The 21770-nt window shown below is 33.9% G+C and overlaps 1 protein-coding gene across 1 annotated transcript in view; it reads left to right on the top strand.

The window, feature by feature from the left end:
- Positions 1-769: 769 nt before the first annotated feature.
- Positions 770-21770, top strand: part of LOC127702855 (integumentary mucin C.1-like) — a 45259-nt gene continuing 24258 nt past the window's right edge. The window contains exon 1 of the mRNA XM_052207159.1: positions 770-824. Coding sequence (XP_052063119.1) covers positions 770-824 — 55 coding nt within the window. The remainder of the gene's footprint in view (positions 825-21770) is intronic.

The following is a 21770-nucleotide window of genomic DNA, read 5'->3' as shown; positions in this document are numbered from 1 at the left end:
TATCACCGGGTTTGTACTTACATGAGCAACACGACGGGTGCAACATGTGGAGTAGGATCTGCTCACTCTTCTGGAGCACCTGAGATCACTCCCAGTTTTTGGTGGGGTTCGTGTTTCTCAGTCTTTAGTTTTCTATGTTGTGTTTAATGTACTATTGTTTACCTGTTGATCTTTTTTTTCTTTTTTAGCTATAGCGTTGTCAGTTTATTTTCAACTTATGAGTTTGAATGTCCCTTTGGTATCTTTCGCCTCTCTTTGACTGCGAACATAATTGTTTGTGCAAACTTACGACAAGCCTACAAACAAATCCTCCGAAACATTTCTTTATGGAATCATTGGCTGATCCATAGGTTTATTTACGGTTTCATTTAGCGTTGATTTGTAACATAAATATTATTAATTATTTTACATAAGCTATCACAAGCGGAAGTATACAAATGTGGGTCTGCAGCCACGAGCAGTTAAACAATTGAAACACATTTGCCTTTACTTTTTTATATAATTCTGTGCTATGTAAATTACTGAAACAATGTACTTACACGTTCTTCTTTATTATTTTACAGAATTGGCTTCTGCCAAGTTATGTAATGTTGCTTTGTGTAGACCAACAACCCAAACTTCACTGCATCCAAACTACAACCATACCTTAACTTCATCCTGCAATGCTGTGGATGGAATATATGATTCAAATCTGTTACATCAATCGTGTATATTTACAGACTGGGATGGAACATTTAATTATCCTTCTTGGCAGGTCGATTTGGGTGCCATGTACAATATAGAATACATTCGCATCACCTTGAGAGAAGACGATACTGAACCAAGTAAGTTATATAAACACACCAACCAAACACACATTTGCATATTATCAAAGTACATGGATAAAGTCAGGAATATGACATTTAAATCCCTTTGATAAATAATTTTGGCTGGATTTCTGTTTTTCTGTTTTGTGATTTTGGGCTTCCTACTGATGATACTTTTAGAAGTTTTATAGATTATTGGTTGTTTTTCAAACAAGAGGCTATTTCTCAGCTACTATCTCATTGAAGGACATCGTTTCACAAAAATTCGTACTATAATCTTAGATCTTACGTCGGTCGTACGTCATTAGATCGTACGTCTAATCGTAAGATTTTCACCGTTTCATAAAAAATCGTAAGAAAGATTTTGTCGTAGATTCGATCGTAAACTTATTAGTGGTAACGGGTAGTCGTAAGTCAAATCGTAGAGGTTTAACCTGTTGAAATGTTGTTAAAATCAGCAACATTACATTATCTTACAGAAAAATTAAGTTCCACGGGATGAAAAGAAGATATGTGCTCATGTTATTTGTCCCAATCATAAGTAACTGACATTTAAATTCATGAGAAAATTGTATATTTACCTTTCCTAAAAAAAATCAGACATTTTAGTTTTTTTAACTGATCAAAAACGAGCGACCTTGCTTTTAAAACTCCTAAAATCTTTGACCATAAAACTTAAAAGTGATTGAGCTATCATAGCACTAGAGACATCTGCTTTTTATTAAGGGGGATTGGTATACATTCCGTGAAAATTGGAATCTGGCATGCACTAAATATTCTTTAAAATATATTCTAAACTTTTATTTACTAGTTCTTCAATCGTATGTCATACACAGCATACATCCATCCCACTTGTGGCGTTCTACACGGGGATTATGAAAAAACAATAACTATACGTGTATATACCGAAACGGGATTTGTTTTCTTGCTTTTGGCCAATTATTAACTTAATATATATTATAATTCGGTATCTAAGCTTATAAATTTCAAAATTCTAAATTCATATAAAACACCGTCATGGTCAACATACGATAATGAAATCTTAGCTGAAAATAATCTTTGAAACACCTTCAATCAATTTACTCAATCAATCAATGATGGTTTTGTTTTTTTAATAATAGATGCGCCTTTCTGCAGTGCTGGAGCCTGGAGTCCGGACGATAGATTCAATCTTTGGAAGCTCTTTCTTAGTGTAATTGATCGTTGTTTGTTTAATGTTCAATGGCACATATTTCGTGCATATTTAGGACGAGAATAAAGTAACAATTAAAACAATAAATAGGTTTTGCAAGGTATATATTATAACACATTCAAATGGACGCCTTATTTTGTGAAACGAAAACTAATTTAGCAAGGGTGTTACTGCCAAACAGGAAAGGTGCAGGATTTCTATTCCGCAGTCAACCTTTAGTCTTTTTCAAGTGTAAAGTTTTGATAAAAAAAATCCGCATATAAGAAAGCAGAAAAAATGTCCTGAAACACTTTTCTAATTATCATAGCAAATGCATAATCAATTATTACAGCAGGAGCGCAACCTCACTATGTGTGCAATCTCACTATGTGTGCAATCTCTCTGTGGCAACCTCACTATGTGTGCAATCTCACTATGTGTGCAATCTCTCTGTGGCAACCTCACTATGTGTGCAATTTCTCTGTGGCAATTTCACTATGTGTGTAATCTCTCTGTGGAAACCTCACTATGTGTGCAATCTCTCTGTGGCAACCTCACTATGTGTGCAATCTCTCTGTGGAATTTCAAGGATAAAAGTAACCTTGAAATTCCACAGAGAGATTGCACACATAGTGAGGTTGCCACAGAGAGATTGCACACATAGTGAGGTTTCCACACTATGTGTGCAATCTCTCTGTGGCAACCTCACTATGTGTGCAATCTCTCTGTGGAATTTCAAGGATAAAAGTAACCTGTTTGTATATTGTGATGAAAAATGACCAATTACAGAATGTGTACAATCTTTCTATAAAGTTTTAAGGGTTTTGGTTGAAAACTTTAAAAGGAGTTGATTACATAAAATAGATACATTTACTTTACCGCCCAGTTACCCACTGACATCACTATACTAGAAGCCGGTTTGCACTTCCTGCTACCTGGCTTAAATTGTAATTTTAATATCGCTTTTTAACTTGGTCTAAAGAGCGACAATAAGTTTCACTTATTACTTGGCTTCCGTCGTCCGTTAACATCGTCAATAGAGTTTTCTGACTGCTTGGGCGCTTTTTTGTTATGACTCTTTTTTTTTAAGTAAACGCCGAGGAGCTGAGAAAATGGGGACAACGTAATGTGCTGGATCCAAGTTTGTGTTGAACACACTTGCTTTTTTGTCACTTAGAAAATAATTCTTTCATGTCATGCGTCATTCTCATTTTAACATGGGAAGGCAATATATTTGAAAATATTTTTATATACAGCAATTCACGCAGATATGTCCATTTTGATCCTCGGGTGATTTAAAATATATATGATATTACAAATTTAATTGGAACGTCAAGCACATTTCTTATTGATATGAGAAAATGGCTTTCAAACGTGTAGGACTTGGAACCCCACTCTTTTTCAAAATTATTGACAATAAAAAGCTTAAAGGTAATTCTATGAAATATTTTGACATTATTGCAAATAAAACATTGTTAAATTCTTCGTCAAAGGACACAATTAACCAAAAAAAGATTGATTGATTGTTGGTTGCTTTATGTCCAGTAGCAAATATATCATGCATGTTCAGGACGAGAACAATTAACAATAAACGTAATAGAGGCCGTCCGAGATGAAGGTCTGGAAAATTTGGACTGCCACTGAAAAATGAGGATAAATTGGATAGGGACAGAAACTTTGCTTTGAAACAGGCCACCTAAGGTCTTCCTTCGGACTGGTATCTTGTGAACTAGCACGTTTAAAATCCGACTCGGCGTGTCGGTCTAGTAAAAAGCAGGGTTTGTACTCATTTCACATTATCATTTTCTCGTCCTGAATATGCAGTTGATTTGCCACTGGACGTTAAAAAGCCATCCATCAATTGATCACATGTTCGAAAATACACCAAAATAATTTTAAATATGAAAATAAGGAGATGTGGTATGATTGTCAATGATACCAATATCTTCCAGAAACCATTGGACGAGGATGTTAACAACTACAGCCCAACGTAAGGCCTTCAACAGTGTATTTACTTAATCCATACAGTGTCTTAAGCTATAAAAGGACTCGGCATGACATAATATAAAACAATTCAAAAGAAAAAAAAAAATAGCCTGATGTATGCCAAAACATTAAACAAAGAACAAATATTGTGGGCAACAACTAACGACAAGCTATGAATTAAAGGAGTAGGGCCACAAAGGCTTTAATTCAGCCCTGCATATCAAATTATGCGAGTACTCCATCAAACAAGTTATCTAAAAAAAGAAACCAACATGAGATACGTAACGAACAATGAATCGTAAATGGATCGTAAATATTTGCTATTAAAAATTTCTGATTTTATTTACTTAGATGTTAATCAAGTAAATCAAAAGTAATCCTGCTATACTTTGTAAAAATAAGGAGATGTGGTATGATTCCTAATGAGACAACTATCCACCAAAGTTAAATTGAAGTGGATGTAAGCAATTATAGGCAAATGTACGGCCTTCAACAATGAGAAAAACCCATACCGTATAGTCGGCTATAAAAAGCCCCGACACGAAAATATGAAACAATTCAATTGAGAAAACTAACGGCCTTTATTTATTGTATTTGTATTTCAATTTTTACATAATGCATAATGGAAAATTGTGACTGTTATTACTCTGCTCATTCTGGTGATCGTGATAGACCAATGAAATGTATGTTTGTTTGTTTGTTTGTTTGTTTGTTTGTTTGTTTACTTACTTAGTCCTTGCTATGCCTGATGGTACATAGGGCAAGGACAAGTTTACTCCAATCTGACCTGTTTTTTGCTTTTCTTTCCACTGTGCTCCAGGTATATACACTTTCTTTTATTTCATTTTCTATTGTGGAATAGAAAGGACTCCTATATATTCATAGTAATTGGTAAGTAGACAGTATTCTGTCTAATCGTAATCATGTTTATTGACCATAACAACGACGAAAGCACATCATATAAAGACGTTTTGACATCATTCAATGAAGTAAAACGAACCATATACTAGTAATAGAATGTCAAGAACATCATATAAAGATTTTTGTACAGTAATATAAGGGTAAACACACATCATATAAAGCAGTATGCACATAATATAAAGACATGTACACATTATATAACGTCATTTGCATATAATATAATGTCAACAACACATCACATAATGTCGTTTCCACATCATATCAAGTCAAACGCACATCCTATTAGGACAAAGTCACATCATATAATGGTGAGATCATATCATATAATGAAATGTGGACACAATGTAAGGCTATTTGCACGTCATATAATGACAACTGCAAATCATATAATGACAAGTGCACATCATATAATACACACAATATAATTGAAAAATCACATCACATAATAATGAAAATGAACATAATAAGACAGTTTTGGCGTTCCATATTAATATACCATATTGGACATTTAAATATTCGAACATTCCTAAGTCAGGAACCTGATTTTCAGTGGTTGTCGTTTGTTGATGTGGTTCATAAATGTTTCTCGTTTCTCGTTTTTATATAGATTAGACCGTTGGTTTTCCTGTCTGAATGGTTTTACACTAGTCATTGTGGGGCCCTTTATAGCTTGCTGTTCGGTGTGAGCCAAGGGTCAGTGTTGAAGGCCGTACTTTGACCTATAATGGTTTACTTTTACAAATTGTGACTTGGATGGAGAGTTGTCTCAATGGCACTCATACCACATCTTCTTATATCTATTTAAAAATATGGCAACGTCTTTTTGCGCGCGATTTCCAATCATACTTTGTGTTTATGTTGAATATGAGTACAGAAACAACTACAGTTTACATTAATATTAACTGAGAAATCGTATGATTGATTTACTTACTAATTATTAAAATTATATATAAGCGGCTGATATATGACTCAATCGATATATTTTTCAGATTATGCTAGGGAGATATATATCATGGTTGGGAACAGTGTGACAGCTGGTGGAGAAATAATCAATCCCTCGACTTGTTTCTATTATCCGGGTCCTCCACCAAACTTAGTAACACAGTTGCAGTTGTACTGCAACACACCCACATCAGCAAGATATATTAAAATACAAAAAGATGATATATATTTTAGTTGGCTCAGCTTCTGTGAACTGGAAGTTTTTTGTAAGTATATATAACATATTGTAAAAAGGACAAGAACCCCCTCCCCCCATCCCCCCCCCCCCCCCCCCCCCCCCCCCCCCAAAGTGAAAGAATACCAAACAAAAAGAAATGTCTCCAGATCACGAACAAGTTTGTAAACAAAATCTAACCCAAACAATTGTTATTCAAGAACTGAAAAGACTATCGGAAAATAAGAGGGACGAAAGGGAGTGGGATAAAAAAAATTCTTACTGCTTAGTCGAAGAACGAGAGACAACACCAAGTATGGAAAAAAAGAAGGAAAAGACAAACAGTGTTCTTAAAAACGTCACATAAGTGAAAAAGACAAATAGTGGTCTTAAAAACGTCACATAAGTAAAATGACAAACAATGGCCTAAAAAACGTCACATAAGTGAAAAGACAAAAAATGGTCTTAAAACGTCACAAAAGTGAAAAGACAAATAGTGGTCTTAAAAACGTCACAAAAGTGAAAAGACAGAAAGTGTTCTTAAAAACGTCACAAAAATGAAAAGACAAGTACTGGTCTTAAAAACGTCACAAAAGTGAAAAGACAAACAGTGGTCTTAAAAACGTCACAAAAGTGAAAAAACAAACAGTGGTCTTAAAAACGTCACATAAGTAAAATGACAAACAATGGCCTAAAAAACGTCACACAAGTGAAAAGACAAAAAATGGTCTTAAAAACGTCACAAAAGTGAAAAGACAAATAGTGGTCTTAAAAACGTCACAAAAGTGAAAAGACAGAAAGTGTTCTTAAAAACGTCACAAAAATGAAAAGACAAGTACTGGTCTTAAAAACGTCACAAAAGTGAAAAGACAAACAGTGGTCTTAAAAACGTCACAAAAGTGAAAAAACAGACAGTGGTCTTAAAAACGTCACATAAGTAAAATGACAAACAATGGCCTTAAAAACGTCACATAAGTGAAAAGACAAGTAGTGGTCTTAAAAACGTCACAAAAGTGAAAAGACAAATAGTGGTCTTAAAAACGTCTCATAAGTGAAAGGACAAATAATGGTCTTAAAAACGTCACAAAGTGAAAAGACAGAAAGTGTTCTTAAAAACGTCACAAAAATGAAAAGACAAGTAGTGGTCTTAAAAACGTCACAAAAGTGAAAAGACAAACAGTGGTCTTAAAAACGTCACAAAAGTGAAAAAGACAAAGTGATCTTAAAAACGTCACAAAAGTGAAAGGAGAAACAGTGGTCTTAAAAACGTCTCAAAAGAAATGACAATGAAACCGACAACAAAATATAAAGTTTATCCTTGAGAAACATTGAACGATTAAACATAATAACCCAAGAGGGATAATCATTATATATTTTGTTCTCTATAGAATATTGATCTTTATTATACTTCATGTCAAAATGCCAAATTTTGATTGGTTAATACGAGGGAGACAATTTACTCTATCCCATGGCAAATGCTCTATTACCCTTTACGGAGACTTTTGCTCAAGTGTGAGTTTTAATGAATACGGATGATTGTTATGTACAAGACGACATAGTTTATTACTTTGAATTTGAAACTTAATAAACAGTAATAACAGAACATTCAGTATAATAAATTAAATAATACATATCTGAGAGGGTGATAGAGCAGATTATTACCCCTCGAAAAGACATTGTCAACCTTGATTTCGCCTCAGTTGACAATGTTTTCTCGGGGTAACAATCTGCTCTATCACCCCCTCAGCTATGTGTTATTTATATACTGTTTTACAGACCGTGCGATGACTTCTAGGTGTTTCTTTAGTGGGTGTTTTTTTGTGTCGTTATTGGGTTTCTGTGTCATTTTATTCATTTAAAATTGAAACTGAGACTGTCTAAAACAGAAACATCAGTTTTTAGTTCGAACAATTGTTTAAAACTAAAACATAAGTATTTTGAACATTACGGTATATATCATGTTCATAAGGGTTATTCGCAAAAAATACCAGTTGAGAGAAAGTAAAATTCTCAAGAATGGTCTTCTTCGCAAATATCATTTCTGAACATAACGTTTATGCTTAATTACACGGAATACCAATACCTGGTCTAGGCCTGCGTCGCTGCATGCAATTGATTGAGGTAACATGTATACTGGAGCATAACTAGACATTCTCTTTCATTGAAGCAAAGAGAACTTTGACGAAACTTTTCTTTATACAATAGAGTATCGGCAAACAGGAAATGGATGTATAGCGGATGTAAAAATTGCTTACTCGCTAAAACTAAATATTATCAAGCTGCAGACCAAATATTAAATTATTCCCTTTCATAGAAGCCACGAAAGTTTTTTAACAAAGGTCTTTCGGACGGACGGAGTAGCGCGGTTTAGACTTGCTTTCGTCGTTTGCGACGAAGGTTAAAATGTATACAAGCTTTTCACGGCAGACAGGGTAAAAATGTGTATCATTTTGCATATACCTCAGCGATAGTGACATGCGAACAATATCCATCTTTTAAAAGAAAATGTATGAAAAATACATTATATAATACTTGCATGGTGATAGCTACACAAAATCGTTAAGTATCTGTTATTTAATTCGACATGTGAGATCATTGCATGGGTTCAATCAAATTTTTTGGAACCTCGTCATTGATCGTACTTACGGAATATACCAAAATAATCGGATGTGTACTTAATTGTCACTGAAATTCGATGTGCCCACAAACATGTTTAATCCCGCCACATTCTGTGTGTGCCTGTCCCAAGTCAGGAGCCTGTAATTCAGTGGTTGTTGTTGTTGCCGTTTATCATATGTGTTTAATTTTCTTTTTTTTTTTTTTACATAAATCAGGTCGTCAGTTTTCTCGTATGAATTGATTTGCATTTGTCATTTAGGGCCTTTTATAGCATACTATATGCGGTATGGGGTTTGTTCATTATTTAAAGCCGCAGGGTGACCTTTAGCTGCTAACCTTCTACGTTATTTTGGTCTCCGTGTAGACTCATTCACTACTATCCAACTTATTTAAATGATATTCAAGTTTTGAAAACAAACTACGCATAATTGTCTTCTTTTTAATTCAAAATCAAGCTTTTTACATCATCTTGTTTCTTTTCTCACGTACTACAGTCGATGTTTTTTCAAAACTTGTTCGTTTTTTTATAAAACATATGATCATGAAATAATGCATTCTGGACCTTTAAAACTGACTGTATTTATTTCATTACATTAAGATCCCCTAAACATATATTTATAATGTTCATCAATATTGCAACCCTTTTTCAATGTAATGCCATCATTGTTCGTGAGTTCATTTTACCATAACCTTGCAGTATTATGGAACAATGACGGTCATTAGAACTAACGACAAGAAACTCATCAATATTGTTATGCTTGATTTGGTTTTGGCTTGTAATTACAGTGTTTATGTTTCATATATGTTATTTATCACAAAAGTCAAGTTTGATTGCAACAAACGTAATTAAAAATATAGAATACACAATAAAACAAATAGCGTATGAGCTTCAATGAAATCCATTAAAATAACGAATATAGTACCAATTATTAATAAATCAAAACTTTGTCAATTGCAAAAACAGAAAATGACATCAAGGGGCAGTACAAATAATAAGTCCTATTACAGACAACACCATGGCTAAAACGACAAACGTCGAAACGACAAACAACCATGATAACAAAACATGCAGTAAACTAAAGACTTAGCATTACGAACCCTACAAAAAACCGGGGGTACATGCAACTCATGTGCTCCAGAAGAGTAAGCAGTTCGATAATTCCTGCTTCACTAGTAAAACCCGCCGTGTTGAATTAATTGATGAGTGTAGCAGTGATTGAATATCAAAATTTCATGGGTGTGTTAATTCAAGATCTTTAATTGCTTCTACATAATTCATTCTCAACTTTTATGGACTTGGGACGACTTAAATACGTGGATATTGTTGACAGTTGACTGTTGTCCTCTAGATGCCTCTAGTTATTTTTTCGTTGGGTTGCTGTCTCATTGACGTTTACTCACATCTACTTTTTTCATAGACACATCACGGATATCCAATTCTAGAAAGTCACCTTCATGTATTCGATTGCTTTAAGCTAGTATTGGTCCAAGCATATGAAAAGATGAAGTTTTTGTGATGTCTATTGACGTCTATTGTCATATATGACTTTGAAAAATATATAAATGATTTAATCAAGCTATCATAGTGTGTTGTTACAACAGGACCAAGTACTACATATGCCAGATTTGATTCACCTACACAATAATGATATGTAAACAGTGTTTTCCTCTTCCGTTGATGGATAGGTAAAATAAATAATTTTTAACATCTAGAAAACTTTTAAATGAAAACAATTGGTATGCATTTTCTATGATATAAAAAAATCACTAACATACACGCTTTATATATAGACAAAACAGTGTTTATAAATGAACGACAACTTTTGGAGTGTGTATAAACAGCAGTATCAAAGCTATGAGAGTAATTTTTGTGTGTGTGCTTCTTTTTTTTTCAAGGTACATTATTTTTTGTAACGTAAATGCATTAATAGATAATATTTTAACCTAAAAATATTGTTTAATCGAAAAAAATCCGTACTGTTCTCGAAACAACCCGGACAATATAAAAATTAATTAAATCACAAAATTGCCTTATTTATTCAAAGACACGCATTTCTGTAAAGTGTCTGTAAATGTAAGGGTGTAAATTTTCTATGGCCGTATGAAATGGCTATATTTCACATTTTTGGAATAAAATAAAATTGAGAATGGAAACGGGGAATGTGTCAAAGAGACAGCAACTCGACCAAAGAGCAGAAAACAGCTCAAGGCTACAATGGGTCTTCAACACAGCGAGAAAATCCCGCACCCGGAGGCGGGCTTTGGTTGGTCCCTTAACAAAAATATATACTGGTTCAGGGGAAATGGACGTCACACTAAACTCCGAAACATATAAATGAACCAAAATTAAAAAAAAAAAACATACAAGTCTAACAAAGGCCAGATGTTCCTGACTTGGGACAGGCGCAAAAATGCGGCGGGGTTAAACATGTTTTGTGAGATCTCAGCCCTCCCTATACCTCTAGCCAATGTAGAATAAACAAACACACAACAATACGTACAGTAAAACTCAGTTTAAAAGTCCGATGTTAGAATAGGTAACAGAAGAAACTAAGCAAAATGACAAGGATCAACATAAATTAACAAAGGACTACTAGCAGTTACTGACATGCCAGCTCCAGACCTCAATTAAACCTGTGACTATTATCATATGAAAATCTATCACAATCCCTCCCGTTACTGGTTTAGTATCATAAAACAATTCTAAGAATGCATTCAACCTGTATATCTTCAAATAATGTGTTATAATAATAAATTTGCATCATATATATTAAAAAATTGAAAACAACACGTTTAATAATTTCATGCGTCCGAAGCGCTTTTCTGGATTTACCTTCATCAGGAACGCTCAAAGCCAAACATTTGAAATCCGAGGAATGTATAAAATACCTTTGATATATATATATATAAATTGAGGTAAATTATATGGCCTTCCAAATACCGTTTCGATTCCTAACATGACTGAAGAGACATTAATTGTCGAAATCCGGATATGTTGTACAAAGTTTTGCACCTCATGTTTGCGGTATACTATCTTTTCCGCAAGTTTATTGTTTTCTGTTTGGTAATAAATTATTATAAGATCCATTTTGTTACATCTGGTGATCCGTTTATTTGGCAATCGCCAATGGCAGTCAGCAGGGTTTAAGAACATCAGTTGTTCGACCTGCTAGTCAAATGCGTTTTGTTAGAATATACTTTTTCACTTTTCGGTTCTTTTGGAAAATGTTGTTTTGCTTTATTTAGACCCCTCTACCAAGAAATTTGTTTTGCATGCATACGTATAAAAATTGCGGTTTTTATCCAACGCAATCATAGGTTTGAACGTTGTTTTCAATTTAGACTTGTTTATATTTTTTCGTTTGGGCTTGTATTATATTTGCCTTCGGGTTTATATGATCCGTTCATCCTATTTCGACTCTTTCAAAATTCAAGAGTCTATCCTAAATTGAGGTAAATTATATGGCCTTCCAAATACCACTTCAATTCATAACAACACTGAAGAGACATTAATTGTCGAAATCCGGATATGGTGTACAAATTTTTGCACCTCATGTTTGCGGTATACCATCTTTTTCGCAAGTTTATTGTTTTCTGTTTGGTAATAAATTATTATAAGATCAATTTTGTTACATCTGGTGATCCGTTTATTTGGCAATCGCCAATGGCAGTCAGCAGGGTTTAAGAACATCAGTTGTTCGACCTGCTAGTCAAATGCGTTTTGTTAGAATATACTTTTTCACTTTTTTGGTCTTTTGGAAAATGTTGTTTGTTCTGTATTTAGACCCCTCTACTAAGAAATTTGTTTTGCCTGCATACGTATAAAAATTGCGATTTTTATCCAACGCAATCATAGGTTTGAACGTTGTTTTCAATTTAGACTTGTTTATATATATATATATGTACGAGTCTAAATTGAAAACAACGTTCTATCCTATGATTGCGTTGGATAAAAACCGCAATTTTTATACGTGTGCATGCAAAACAAATTTCTTGGTAGAGGGGTCTAAATAAAGCACAAACAACATTTTCCAAAAGATCAAATGAGTGAAAAAGTATATTTTAACAAAACGCATTTGACTAGCAGGTCGAACAACTGATGTCCTTAAACCCTGCTGACTGCCATTGGCGATTGCCAAATAAACGGATCACCGATGTAATAAATGGATCTCAATTATAAATTTAGTACTAAACAGAAAACAATAAACTTGCGGAAAAGATGGTATACCGCAAACAAAAGGTGCAAAGGTTTTTGTACACCATATCCGGATTTCGACAATTAATGTCTCTTCAGTGATGTTAGGAATCGAAAAGGTATTTGGAAGGCCATATAATTTACCTCAATTTAGGATAGACTCTTGAATTTTGAAAGAGTCAAAATAGGATGAACGGATCATATAAACCCGAAGGCGAATATAATACAAGCCTAAACGAAAAAATATAAACAAGTCTAAATTGAAAACAACGTTCTATCCTATGATTGCGTTGGATAAAAACCGCAATTTTTATACGTGTGCACGCAAAACAAATTTCTTGGTAGAGGGGTCTAAATAAAGCACAAACAACATTTTCCAAAAGATCAAATGAGTGAAAAAGTATATTTTAACAAAACGCATTTGACTAGCAGGTCGAACAACTGATGTCCTTAAACCCTGCTGACTGCCATTGGCGATTGCCAAATAAACGGATCACCGATGTAATAAATGGATCTCAATTATAAATTTAGTACTAAACAGAAAACAATAAACTTGCGGAAAAGATGGTATACCGCAAACAAAAGGTGCAAAGGTTTTTGTACACCATATCCGGATTTCGACAATTAATGTCTCTTCAGTGATGTTAGGAATCGAAAAGGTATTTGGAAGGCCATATAATTTACCTCAATTTAGGATAGACTCTTGAATTTTGAAAGAGTCAAAATAGGATGAACGGATCATATAAACCCGAAGGCAAATATAATACAAGCCCAAACGAAAAAATATAAACAAGTCTAAATTGAAAACAACGTTCTATCCTATGATTGCGTTGGATAAAAACCGCAATTTTTATACGTGTGCATGCAAAACAAATTTCTTGGTAGAGGGGTCTAAATAAAGCACAAACAACATTTTCCAAAAGATCAAATGAGTGAAAAAGTATATTTTAACAAAACGCATTTGACTAGCAGGTCGAACAACTGATGTCCTTAAACCCTGCTGACTGCCATTGGCGATTGCCAAATAAACGGATCACCGATGTAATAAATGGATCTCAATTATAAATTTAGTACTAAACAGAAAACAATAAACTTGCGGAAAAGATGGTATACCGCAAACAAAAGGTGCAAAGGTTTTTGTACACCATATCCGGATTTCGACAATTAATGTCTCTTCAGTGATGTTAGGAATCGAAAAGGTATTTGGAAGGCCATATAATTTACCTCAATTTAGGATAGACTCTTGAATTTTGAAAGAGTCAAAATAGGATGAACGGATCATATAAACCCGAAGGCAAATATAATACAAGCCCAAACGAAAAAATATAAACAAGTCTAAATTGAAAACAACGTTCTATCCTATGATTGCGTTGGATAAAAACCGCAATTTTTATACGTGTGCATGCAAAACAAATTTCTTGGTAGAAGGGTCTAAATAAAGCACAAACAACATTTTCCAAAAGATCAAATGAGTGAAAAAGTATATTTTAACAAAACGCATTTGACTAGCAGGTCGAACAAATGATGTCCTTAAACCCTGCTGACTGCCATTAGCAATTGCCAAATAAACGGATCACCGATGTAATAAATGGATCTCAATTATAAATTTAGTACTAAACAGAAAACAATAAACTTGCGGAAAAGATGGTATACCGCAAACAAAAGGTGCAAAGGTTTTTGTACACCATATCCGGATTTCGACAATTAATGTCTCTTCAGTGATGTTAGGAATCGAAAAGGTATTTGGAAGGCCATATAATTTACCTCAATTTAGGATAGACTCTTGAATTTTGAAAGAGTCAAAATAGGATGAACGGATCATATAAACCCGAAGGCAAATATAATACAAGCCCAAACGAAAAAATATAAACAAGTCTAAATTGAAAACAACGTTCTATCCTATGATTGCGTTGGATAAAAACCGCAATTTTTATACGTGTGCATGCAAAACAAATTTCTTGGTAGAGGGGTCTAAATAAAGCACAAACAACATTTTCCAAAATATCAAATGAATTTTCCAAAAGATCAAATGAGTGAAAAAGTATATTTTAACAAAACGCATTTGACTAGCAGGTCGAACAACTGATGTCCTTAAACCCTGCTGACTGCCATTGGCGATTGCCAAATAAACGGATCACTGATGTAATAAATGGATCTCAATTATAAATTTAGTACTAAACAGAAAACAATAAACTTGCGGAAAAGATGGTATACCGCAAACAAAAGGTGCAAAGGTTTTTGTACACCATATCCGGATTTCGACAATTAATGTCTCTTCAGTGATGTTAGGAATCGAAAAGGTATTTGGAAGGCCATATAATTTACCTCAATTTAGGATAGACTCTTGAATTTTGAAAGAGTCAAAATAGGATGAACGGATCATATAAACCCGAAGGCAAATATAATACAAGCCCAAACGAAAAAATATAAACAAGTCTAAATTGAAAACAACGTTCTATCCTATGATTGCGTTGGATAAAAACCGCAATTTTTATACGTGTGCATGCAAAACAAATTTCTTGGTAGAAGGGTCTAAATAAAGCACAAACAACATTTTCCAAAAGATCAAATGAGTGAAAAAGTATATTTTAACAAAACGCATTTGACTAGCAGGTCGAACAAATGATGTCCTTAAACCCTGCTGACTGCCATTAGCGATTGCCAAATAAACGGATCACCGATGTAATAAATGGATCTCAATTATAAATTTAGTACTAAACAGAAAACAATAAACTTGCGGAAAAGATGGTATACCGCAAACAAAAGGTGCAAAGGTTTTTGTACACCATATCCGGATTTCGACAATTAATGTCTCTTCAGTGATGTTAGGAATCGAAAAGGTATTTGGAAGGCCATATAATTTACCTCAATTTAGGATAGACTCTTGAATTTTGAAAGAGTCAAAATAGGATGAACGGATCATATAAACCCGAAGGCAAATATAATACAAGCCCAAACGAAAAAATATAAACAAGTCTAAATTGAAAACAACGTTCTATCCTATGATTGCGTTGGATAAAAACCGCAATTTTTATACGTGTGCATGCAAAACAAATTTCTTGGTAGAGGGGTCTAAATAAAGCACAAACAACATTTTCCAAAAGATCAAATGAGTGAAAAAGTATATTTTAACAAAACGCATTTGACTAGCAGGTCGAACAACTGATGTCCTTAAACCCTGCTGACTGCCATTGGCGATTGCCAAATAAACGGATCACCGATGTAATAAATGGATCTCAATTATAAATTTAGTACTAAACAGAAAACAATAAACTTGCGGAAAAGATGGTATACCGCAAACAAAAGGTGCAAAGGTTTTTGTACACCATATCCGGATTTCGACAATTAATGTCTCTTCAGTGATGTTAGGAATCGAAAAGGTATTTGGAAGGCCATATAATTTACCTCAATTTAGGATAGACTCTTGAATTTTGAAAGAGTCAAATAGGATGAACGGATCATATAAACCCGAAGGCAAATATAATACAAGCCCAAACGAAAAAATATAAACAAGTCTAAATTGAAAACAACGTTCTATCCTATGATTGCGTTGGATAAAAACCGCAATTTTTATACGTGTGCATGCAAAACAAATTTCTTGGTAGAAGGGTCTAAATAAAGCACAAACAACATTTTCCAAAAGATCAAATGAGTAAAAAAGTATATTTTAACAAAACGCATTTGACTAGCAGGTCGAACAAATGATGTCCTTAAACCCTGCTGACTGCCATTGGCGATTGCCAAATAAACGGATCACCGATGTAATAAATGGATCTCAATTATAAATTTAGTACTAAACAGAAAACAATAAACTTGCGGAAAAGATGGTATACCGCAAACAAAAGGTGCAAAGGTTTTTGTACACCATATTCGGATTTCGACAATCAATGTCTCTTCAGTGATGTTAGGAATCGAAAAGGTATTTGGAAGGCCATATAATTTACCTCAATTTAGGATAGACTCTTGAATTTTGAAAGAGTCAAAATAGGATGAACGGATCATATAAACCCGAAGGCAAATATAATACAAACCCAAACGAAAAAATATAAACAAATCTAAATTGAAAACAACGTTCTATCCTATGATTGCGTTGGATAAAAACCGCAATTTTTATACGTGTGCATGCAAAACAAATTTCTTGGTAGAGGGGTCTAAATAAAGCACAAACAACATTTTCCAAAAGATCAAATGAGTGAAAAAGTATATTTTAACAAAACGCATTTGACTAGCAGGTCGAACAACTGATGTCCTTAAACCCTGCTGACTGCCATTGGCGATTGCTAAATAAACGGATCACCGATGTAATAAATGGATCTCAATTATAAATTTAGTACTAAACAGAAAACAATAAACTTGCGGAAAAGATGGTATACCGCAAACAAAAGGTGCAAAGGTTTTTGTACACCATATCCGGATTTCGACAATTAATGTCTCTTCAGTGATGTTAGGAATCGAAAAGGTATTTGGAAGGCCATATAATTTACCTCAATTTAGGATAGACTCTTGAATTTTGAAAGAGTCAAAATAGGATGAACGGATCATATAAACCCGTAGGCAAATATAATACAAGCCCAAACGAAAAAATATAAACAAATCTAAATTGAAAACAACGTTCTATCCTATGATTGCGTTGGATAAAAACCGCAATTTTTATACGTGTGCATGCAAAACAAATTTCTTGGTAGAGGGGTCTAAATAAAGCACAAACAACATTTTCCAAAATATCAAATGAATTTTCCAAAAGATCAAATGAGTGAAAAAGTATATTTTAACAAAACGCATTTGACTAGCAGGTCGAACAACTGATGTCCTTAAACCCTGCTGACTGCCATCGGCGATTGCCAAATAAACGGATCACTGATGTAATAAATGGATCTCAATTATAAATTTAGTACTAAACAGAAAACAATAAACTTGCGGAAAAGATGGTATACCGCAAACAAAAGGTGCAAAGGTTTTTGTACACCATATCCGGATTTCGACAATTAATGTCTCTTCAGTGATGTTAGGAATCGAAAAGGTATTTGGAAGGCCATATAATTTACCTCAATTTAGGATAGACTCTTGAATTTTGAAAGAGTCAAAATAGGATGAACGGATCATATAAACCCGAAGGCAAATATAATACAAGCCCAAACGAAAAAATATAAACAAGTCTAAAATGAAAACAACGTTCTATCCTATGATTGCGTTGGATAAAAACCGCTATTTTTATACGTGTGCATGCAAAACAAATTTCTTGGTAGAGGGGTCTAAATAAAGCACAAACAACATTTTCCAAAAGATCAAATGAGTGAAAAAGTATATTTTAACAAAACGCATTTGACTAGCAGGTCGAACAACTGATGTCCTTAAACCCTGCTGACTGCCATTGGCGATTGCCAAATAAACGGATCACTGATGTAATAAATGGATCTCAATTATAAATTTAGTACTAAACAGAAAACAATAAACTTGCAGAAAAGATGGTATACCGCAAACAAAAGGTGCAAAGGTTTTTGTACACCATATCCGGATTTCGACAATTAATGTCTCTTCAGTGATGTTAGGAATCGAAAAGGTATTTGGAAGGCCATATAATTTACCTCAATTTAGGATAGACTCTTGAATTTTGAAAGAGTCAAAATAGGATGAACGGATCATATAAACCCGAAGGCAAATATAATACAAGCCCAAACGAAAAAATATAAACAAGTCTAAATTGAAAACAACGTTCTATCCTATGATTGCGTTGGATAAAAACCGCAATTTTTATACGTGTGCATGCAAAACAAATTTCTTGGTAGAGGGGTCTAAATAAAGCACAAACAACATTTTCCAAAAGATCAAATGAGTGAAAACGTATATTTTAACAAAACGCATTTGACTAGCAGGTCGAACAACTGATGTCCTTAAACCCTGCTGACTGCCATTGGCGATTGCCAAATAAACGGATCACCGATGTAACAAATGGATCTCAATTATAAATTTAGTACTAAACAGAAAACAATAAACTTGCGGAAAAGATGGTATACCGCAAACAAAAGGTGCAAAGGTTTTTGTACACCATATCCGGATTTCGACAATTAATGTCTCTTCAGTGATGTTAGGAATCGAAAAGGTATTTGGAAGGCCATATAATTTACCTCAATTTAGGATAGACTCTTGAATTTTGAAAGAGTCAAAATAGGATGAACGGATCATATAAACCCAAAGGCAAGTATAATACAAGCCTAAACGAAAAAATATAAACAAGTCTAAATTGAAAACAACGTTCTATCCTATGATTGCGTTGGATAAAAACCGCAATTTTTATACGTGTGCATGCAAAACAAATTTCTTGGTAGAGGGGTCTAAATAAAGCACAAACAACATTTTCCAAAAGATCAAATGAGTGAAAAAGTATATTTTAACAAAACGCATTTGACTAGCAGGTCGAACAACTGATGTCCTTAAACCCTGCTGACTGCCATTGGCGATTGCCAAATAAACGGATCACCGATGTAATAAATGGATCTCAATTATAAATTTAGTACTAAACAGAAAACAATAAACTTGCGGAAAAGATGGTATACCGCAAACAAAAGGTGCAAAGGTTTTTGTACACCATATCCGGATTTCGACAATTAATGTCTCTTCAGTGATGTTAGGAATCGAAAAGGTATTTGGAAGGCCATATAATTTACCTCAATTTAGGATAGACTCTTGAATTTTGAAAGAGTCAAAATAGGATGAACGGATCATATAAACCCGAAGGCAAATATAATACAAGCCCAAACGAAAAAATATAAACAAGTCTAAATTGAAAACAACGTTCTATCCTATGATTGCGTTGGATAAAAACCGCAATTTTTATACGTGTGCATGCAAAACAAATTTCTTGGTAGAGGGGTCTAAATAAAGCACAAACAACATTTTCCAAAAGATCAAATGAGTGAAAAAGTATATTTTAACAAAACGCATTTGACTAGCAGGTCGAACAACGATTGCCAAATAAACGGATCACCGATGTAATAAATGGATCTCAATTATAAATTTAGTACTAAACAGAAAACAATAAACTTGCGGAAAAGATGGTATACCGCAAACAAAAGGTGCAAAGGTTTTTGTACACCATATCCGGATTTCGACAATTAATGTCTCTTCAGTGATGTTAGGAATCGAAAAGGTATTTGGAAGGCCATATAATTTACCTCAATTTAGGATAGACTCTTGAATTTTGAAAGAGTCAAAATAGGATGAACGGATCATATAAACCCGAAGGCAAATGTAATACAAGCCCAAACGAAAAAATATAAACAAGTCTAAATTGAAAACAACGTTCTATCCTATGATTGCGTTGGATAAAAACCGCAATTTTTATACGTGTGCATGCAAAAAAATTTCTTGGTAGAGGGGTCTAAATAAAGCACAAACAACATTTTCCAAAAGATCAAATGAGTGACAAAGTATATTTTAACAAAACGCATTTGACTAGCAGGTCGAACAACTGATGTCCTTAAACCCTGCTGACTGCCATTGGCGATTGCCAAATAAACGGATCACCGATGTAATAAATGGATCTCAATTATAAATTTAGTACTAAACAGAAAACAATAAACTTGCGGAAAAGATGGTATACCGCAAACAAAAGGTGCAAAGGTTTTTGTACACCATATCCGGATTTCGACAATTAATGTCTCTTCAGTGATGTTAGGAATCGAAAAGGTATTTGGAAGGCCATATAATTTACCTTAATTTAGGATAGACTCTTGAATTTTGAAAGAGTCAAAATAGGATGAACGGATCATATAAACCCGAAGGCAAATATAATACAAGCCCAAACGAAAAAATATAAACAAGTCTAAATTGAAAACAACGTTCTATCCTATGATTGCGTTGGATAAAAACCGCAATTTTTATACGTGTGCATGCAAAAAAATTTCTTGGTAGAGGGGTCTAAATAAAGCACAAACAACATTTTCCAAAAGATCAAATGAGTGACAAAGTATATTTTAACAAAACGCATTTGACTAGCAGGTCGAACAACTGATGTCCTTAAACCCTGCTGACTGCCATTGGCGATTGCCAAATAAACGGATCACCGATGTAATAAATGGATCTCAATTATAAATTTAGTACTAAACAGAAAACAATAAACTTGCGGAAAAGATGGTATACCGCAAACAAAAGGTGCAAAGGTTTTTGTACACCATATCCGGATTTCGACAATTAATGTCTCTTCAGTGATGTTAGGAATCGAAAAGGTATTTGGAAGGCCATATAATTTACCTTAATTTAGGATAGACTCTTGAATTTTGAAAGAGTCAAAATAGGATGAACGGATCATATAAACCCGAAGGCAAATATAATACAAGCCCAAACGAAAAAATATAAACAAGTCTAAATTGAAAACAACGTTCTATCCTATGATTGCGTTGGATAAAAACCGCAATTTTTATACGTGTGCATGCAAAACAAATTTCTTGGTAGAGGGGTCTAAATAAAGCACAAACAACATTTTCCAAAAGATCAAATGAGTGAAAAAGTATATTTTAACAAAACGCATTTGACTAGCAGGTCGAACAACTGATGTCCTTAAACCCTGCTGACTGCCATTGGCGATTGCCAAATAAACGGATCACCGATGTAATAAATGGATCTCAATTATAAATTTAGTACTAAACAGAAAACAATAAACTTGCGGAAAAGATGGTATACCGCAAACAAAAGGTGCAAAGGTTTTTGTACACCATATCCGGATTTCGACAATTAATGTCTCTTCAGTGATGTTAGGAATCGAAAAGGTATTTGGAAGGCCATATAATTTACCTCAATTTAGGATAGACTCTTGAATTTTGAAAGAGTCAAAATAGGATGAACGGATCATATAAACCCGAAGGCAAATATAATACAAGCCCAAACGAAAAAATATAAACAAGTCTAAATTGAAAACAA

Source organism: Mytilus californianus, unplaced genomic scaffold, assembly GCF_021869535.1.
Source record: "Mytilus californianus isolate M0D057914Y unplaced genomic scaffold, xbMytCali1.0.p SCAF_5, whole genome shotgun sequence".
NCBI classification, from domain to species: Eukaryota; Metazoa; Mollusca; class Bivalvia; order Mytilida; family Mytilidae; genus Mytilus; species Mytilus californianus.
The sequence above is the reverse complement of the archived record's forward strand: the minus strand, read 5'-3'. Positions and strand labels throughout refer to the sequence as shown.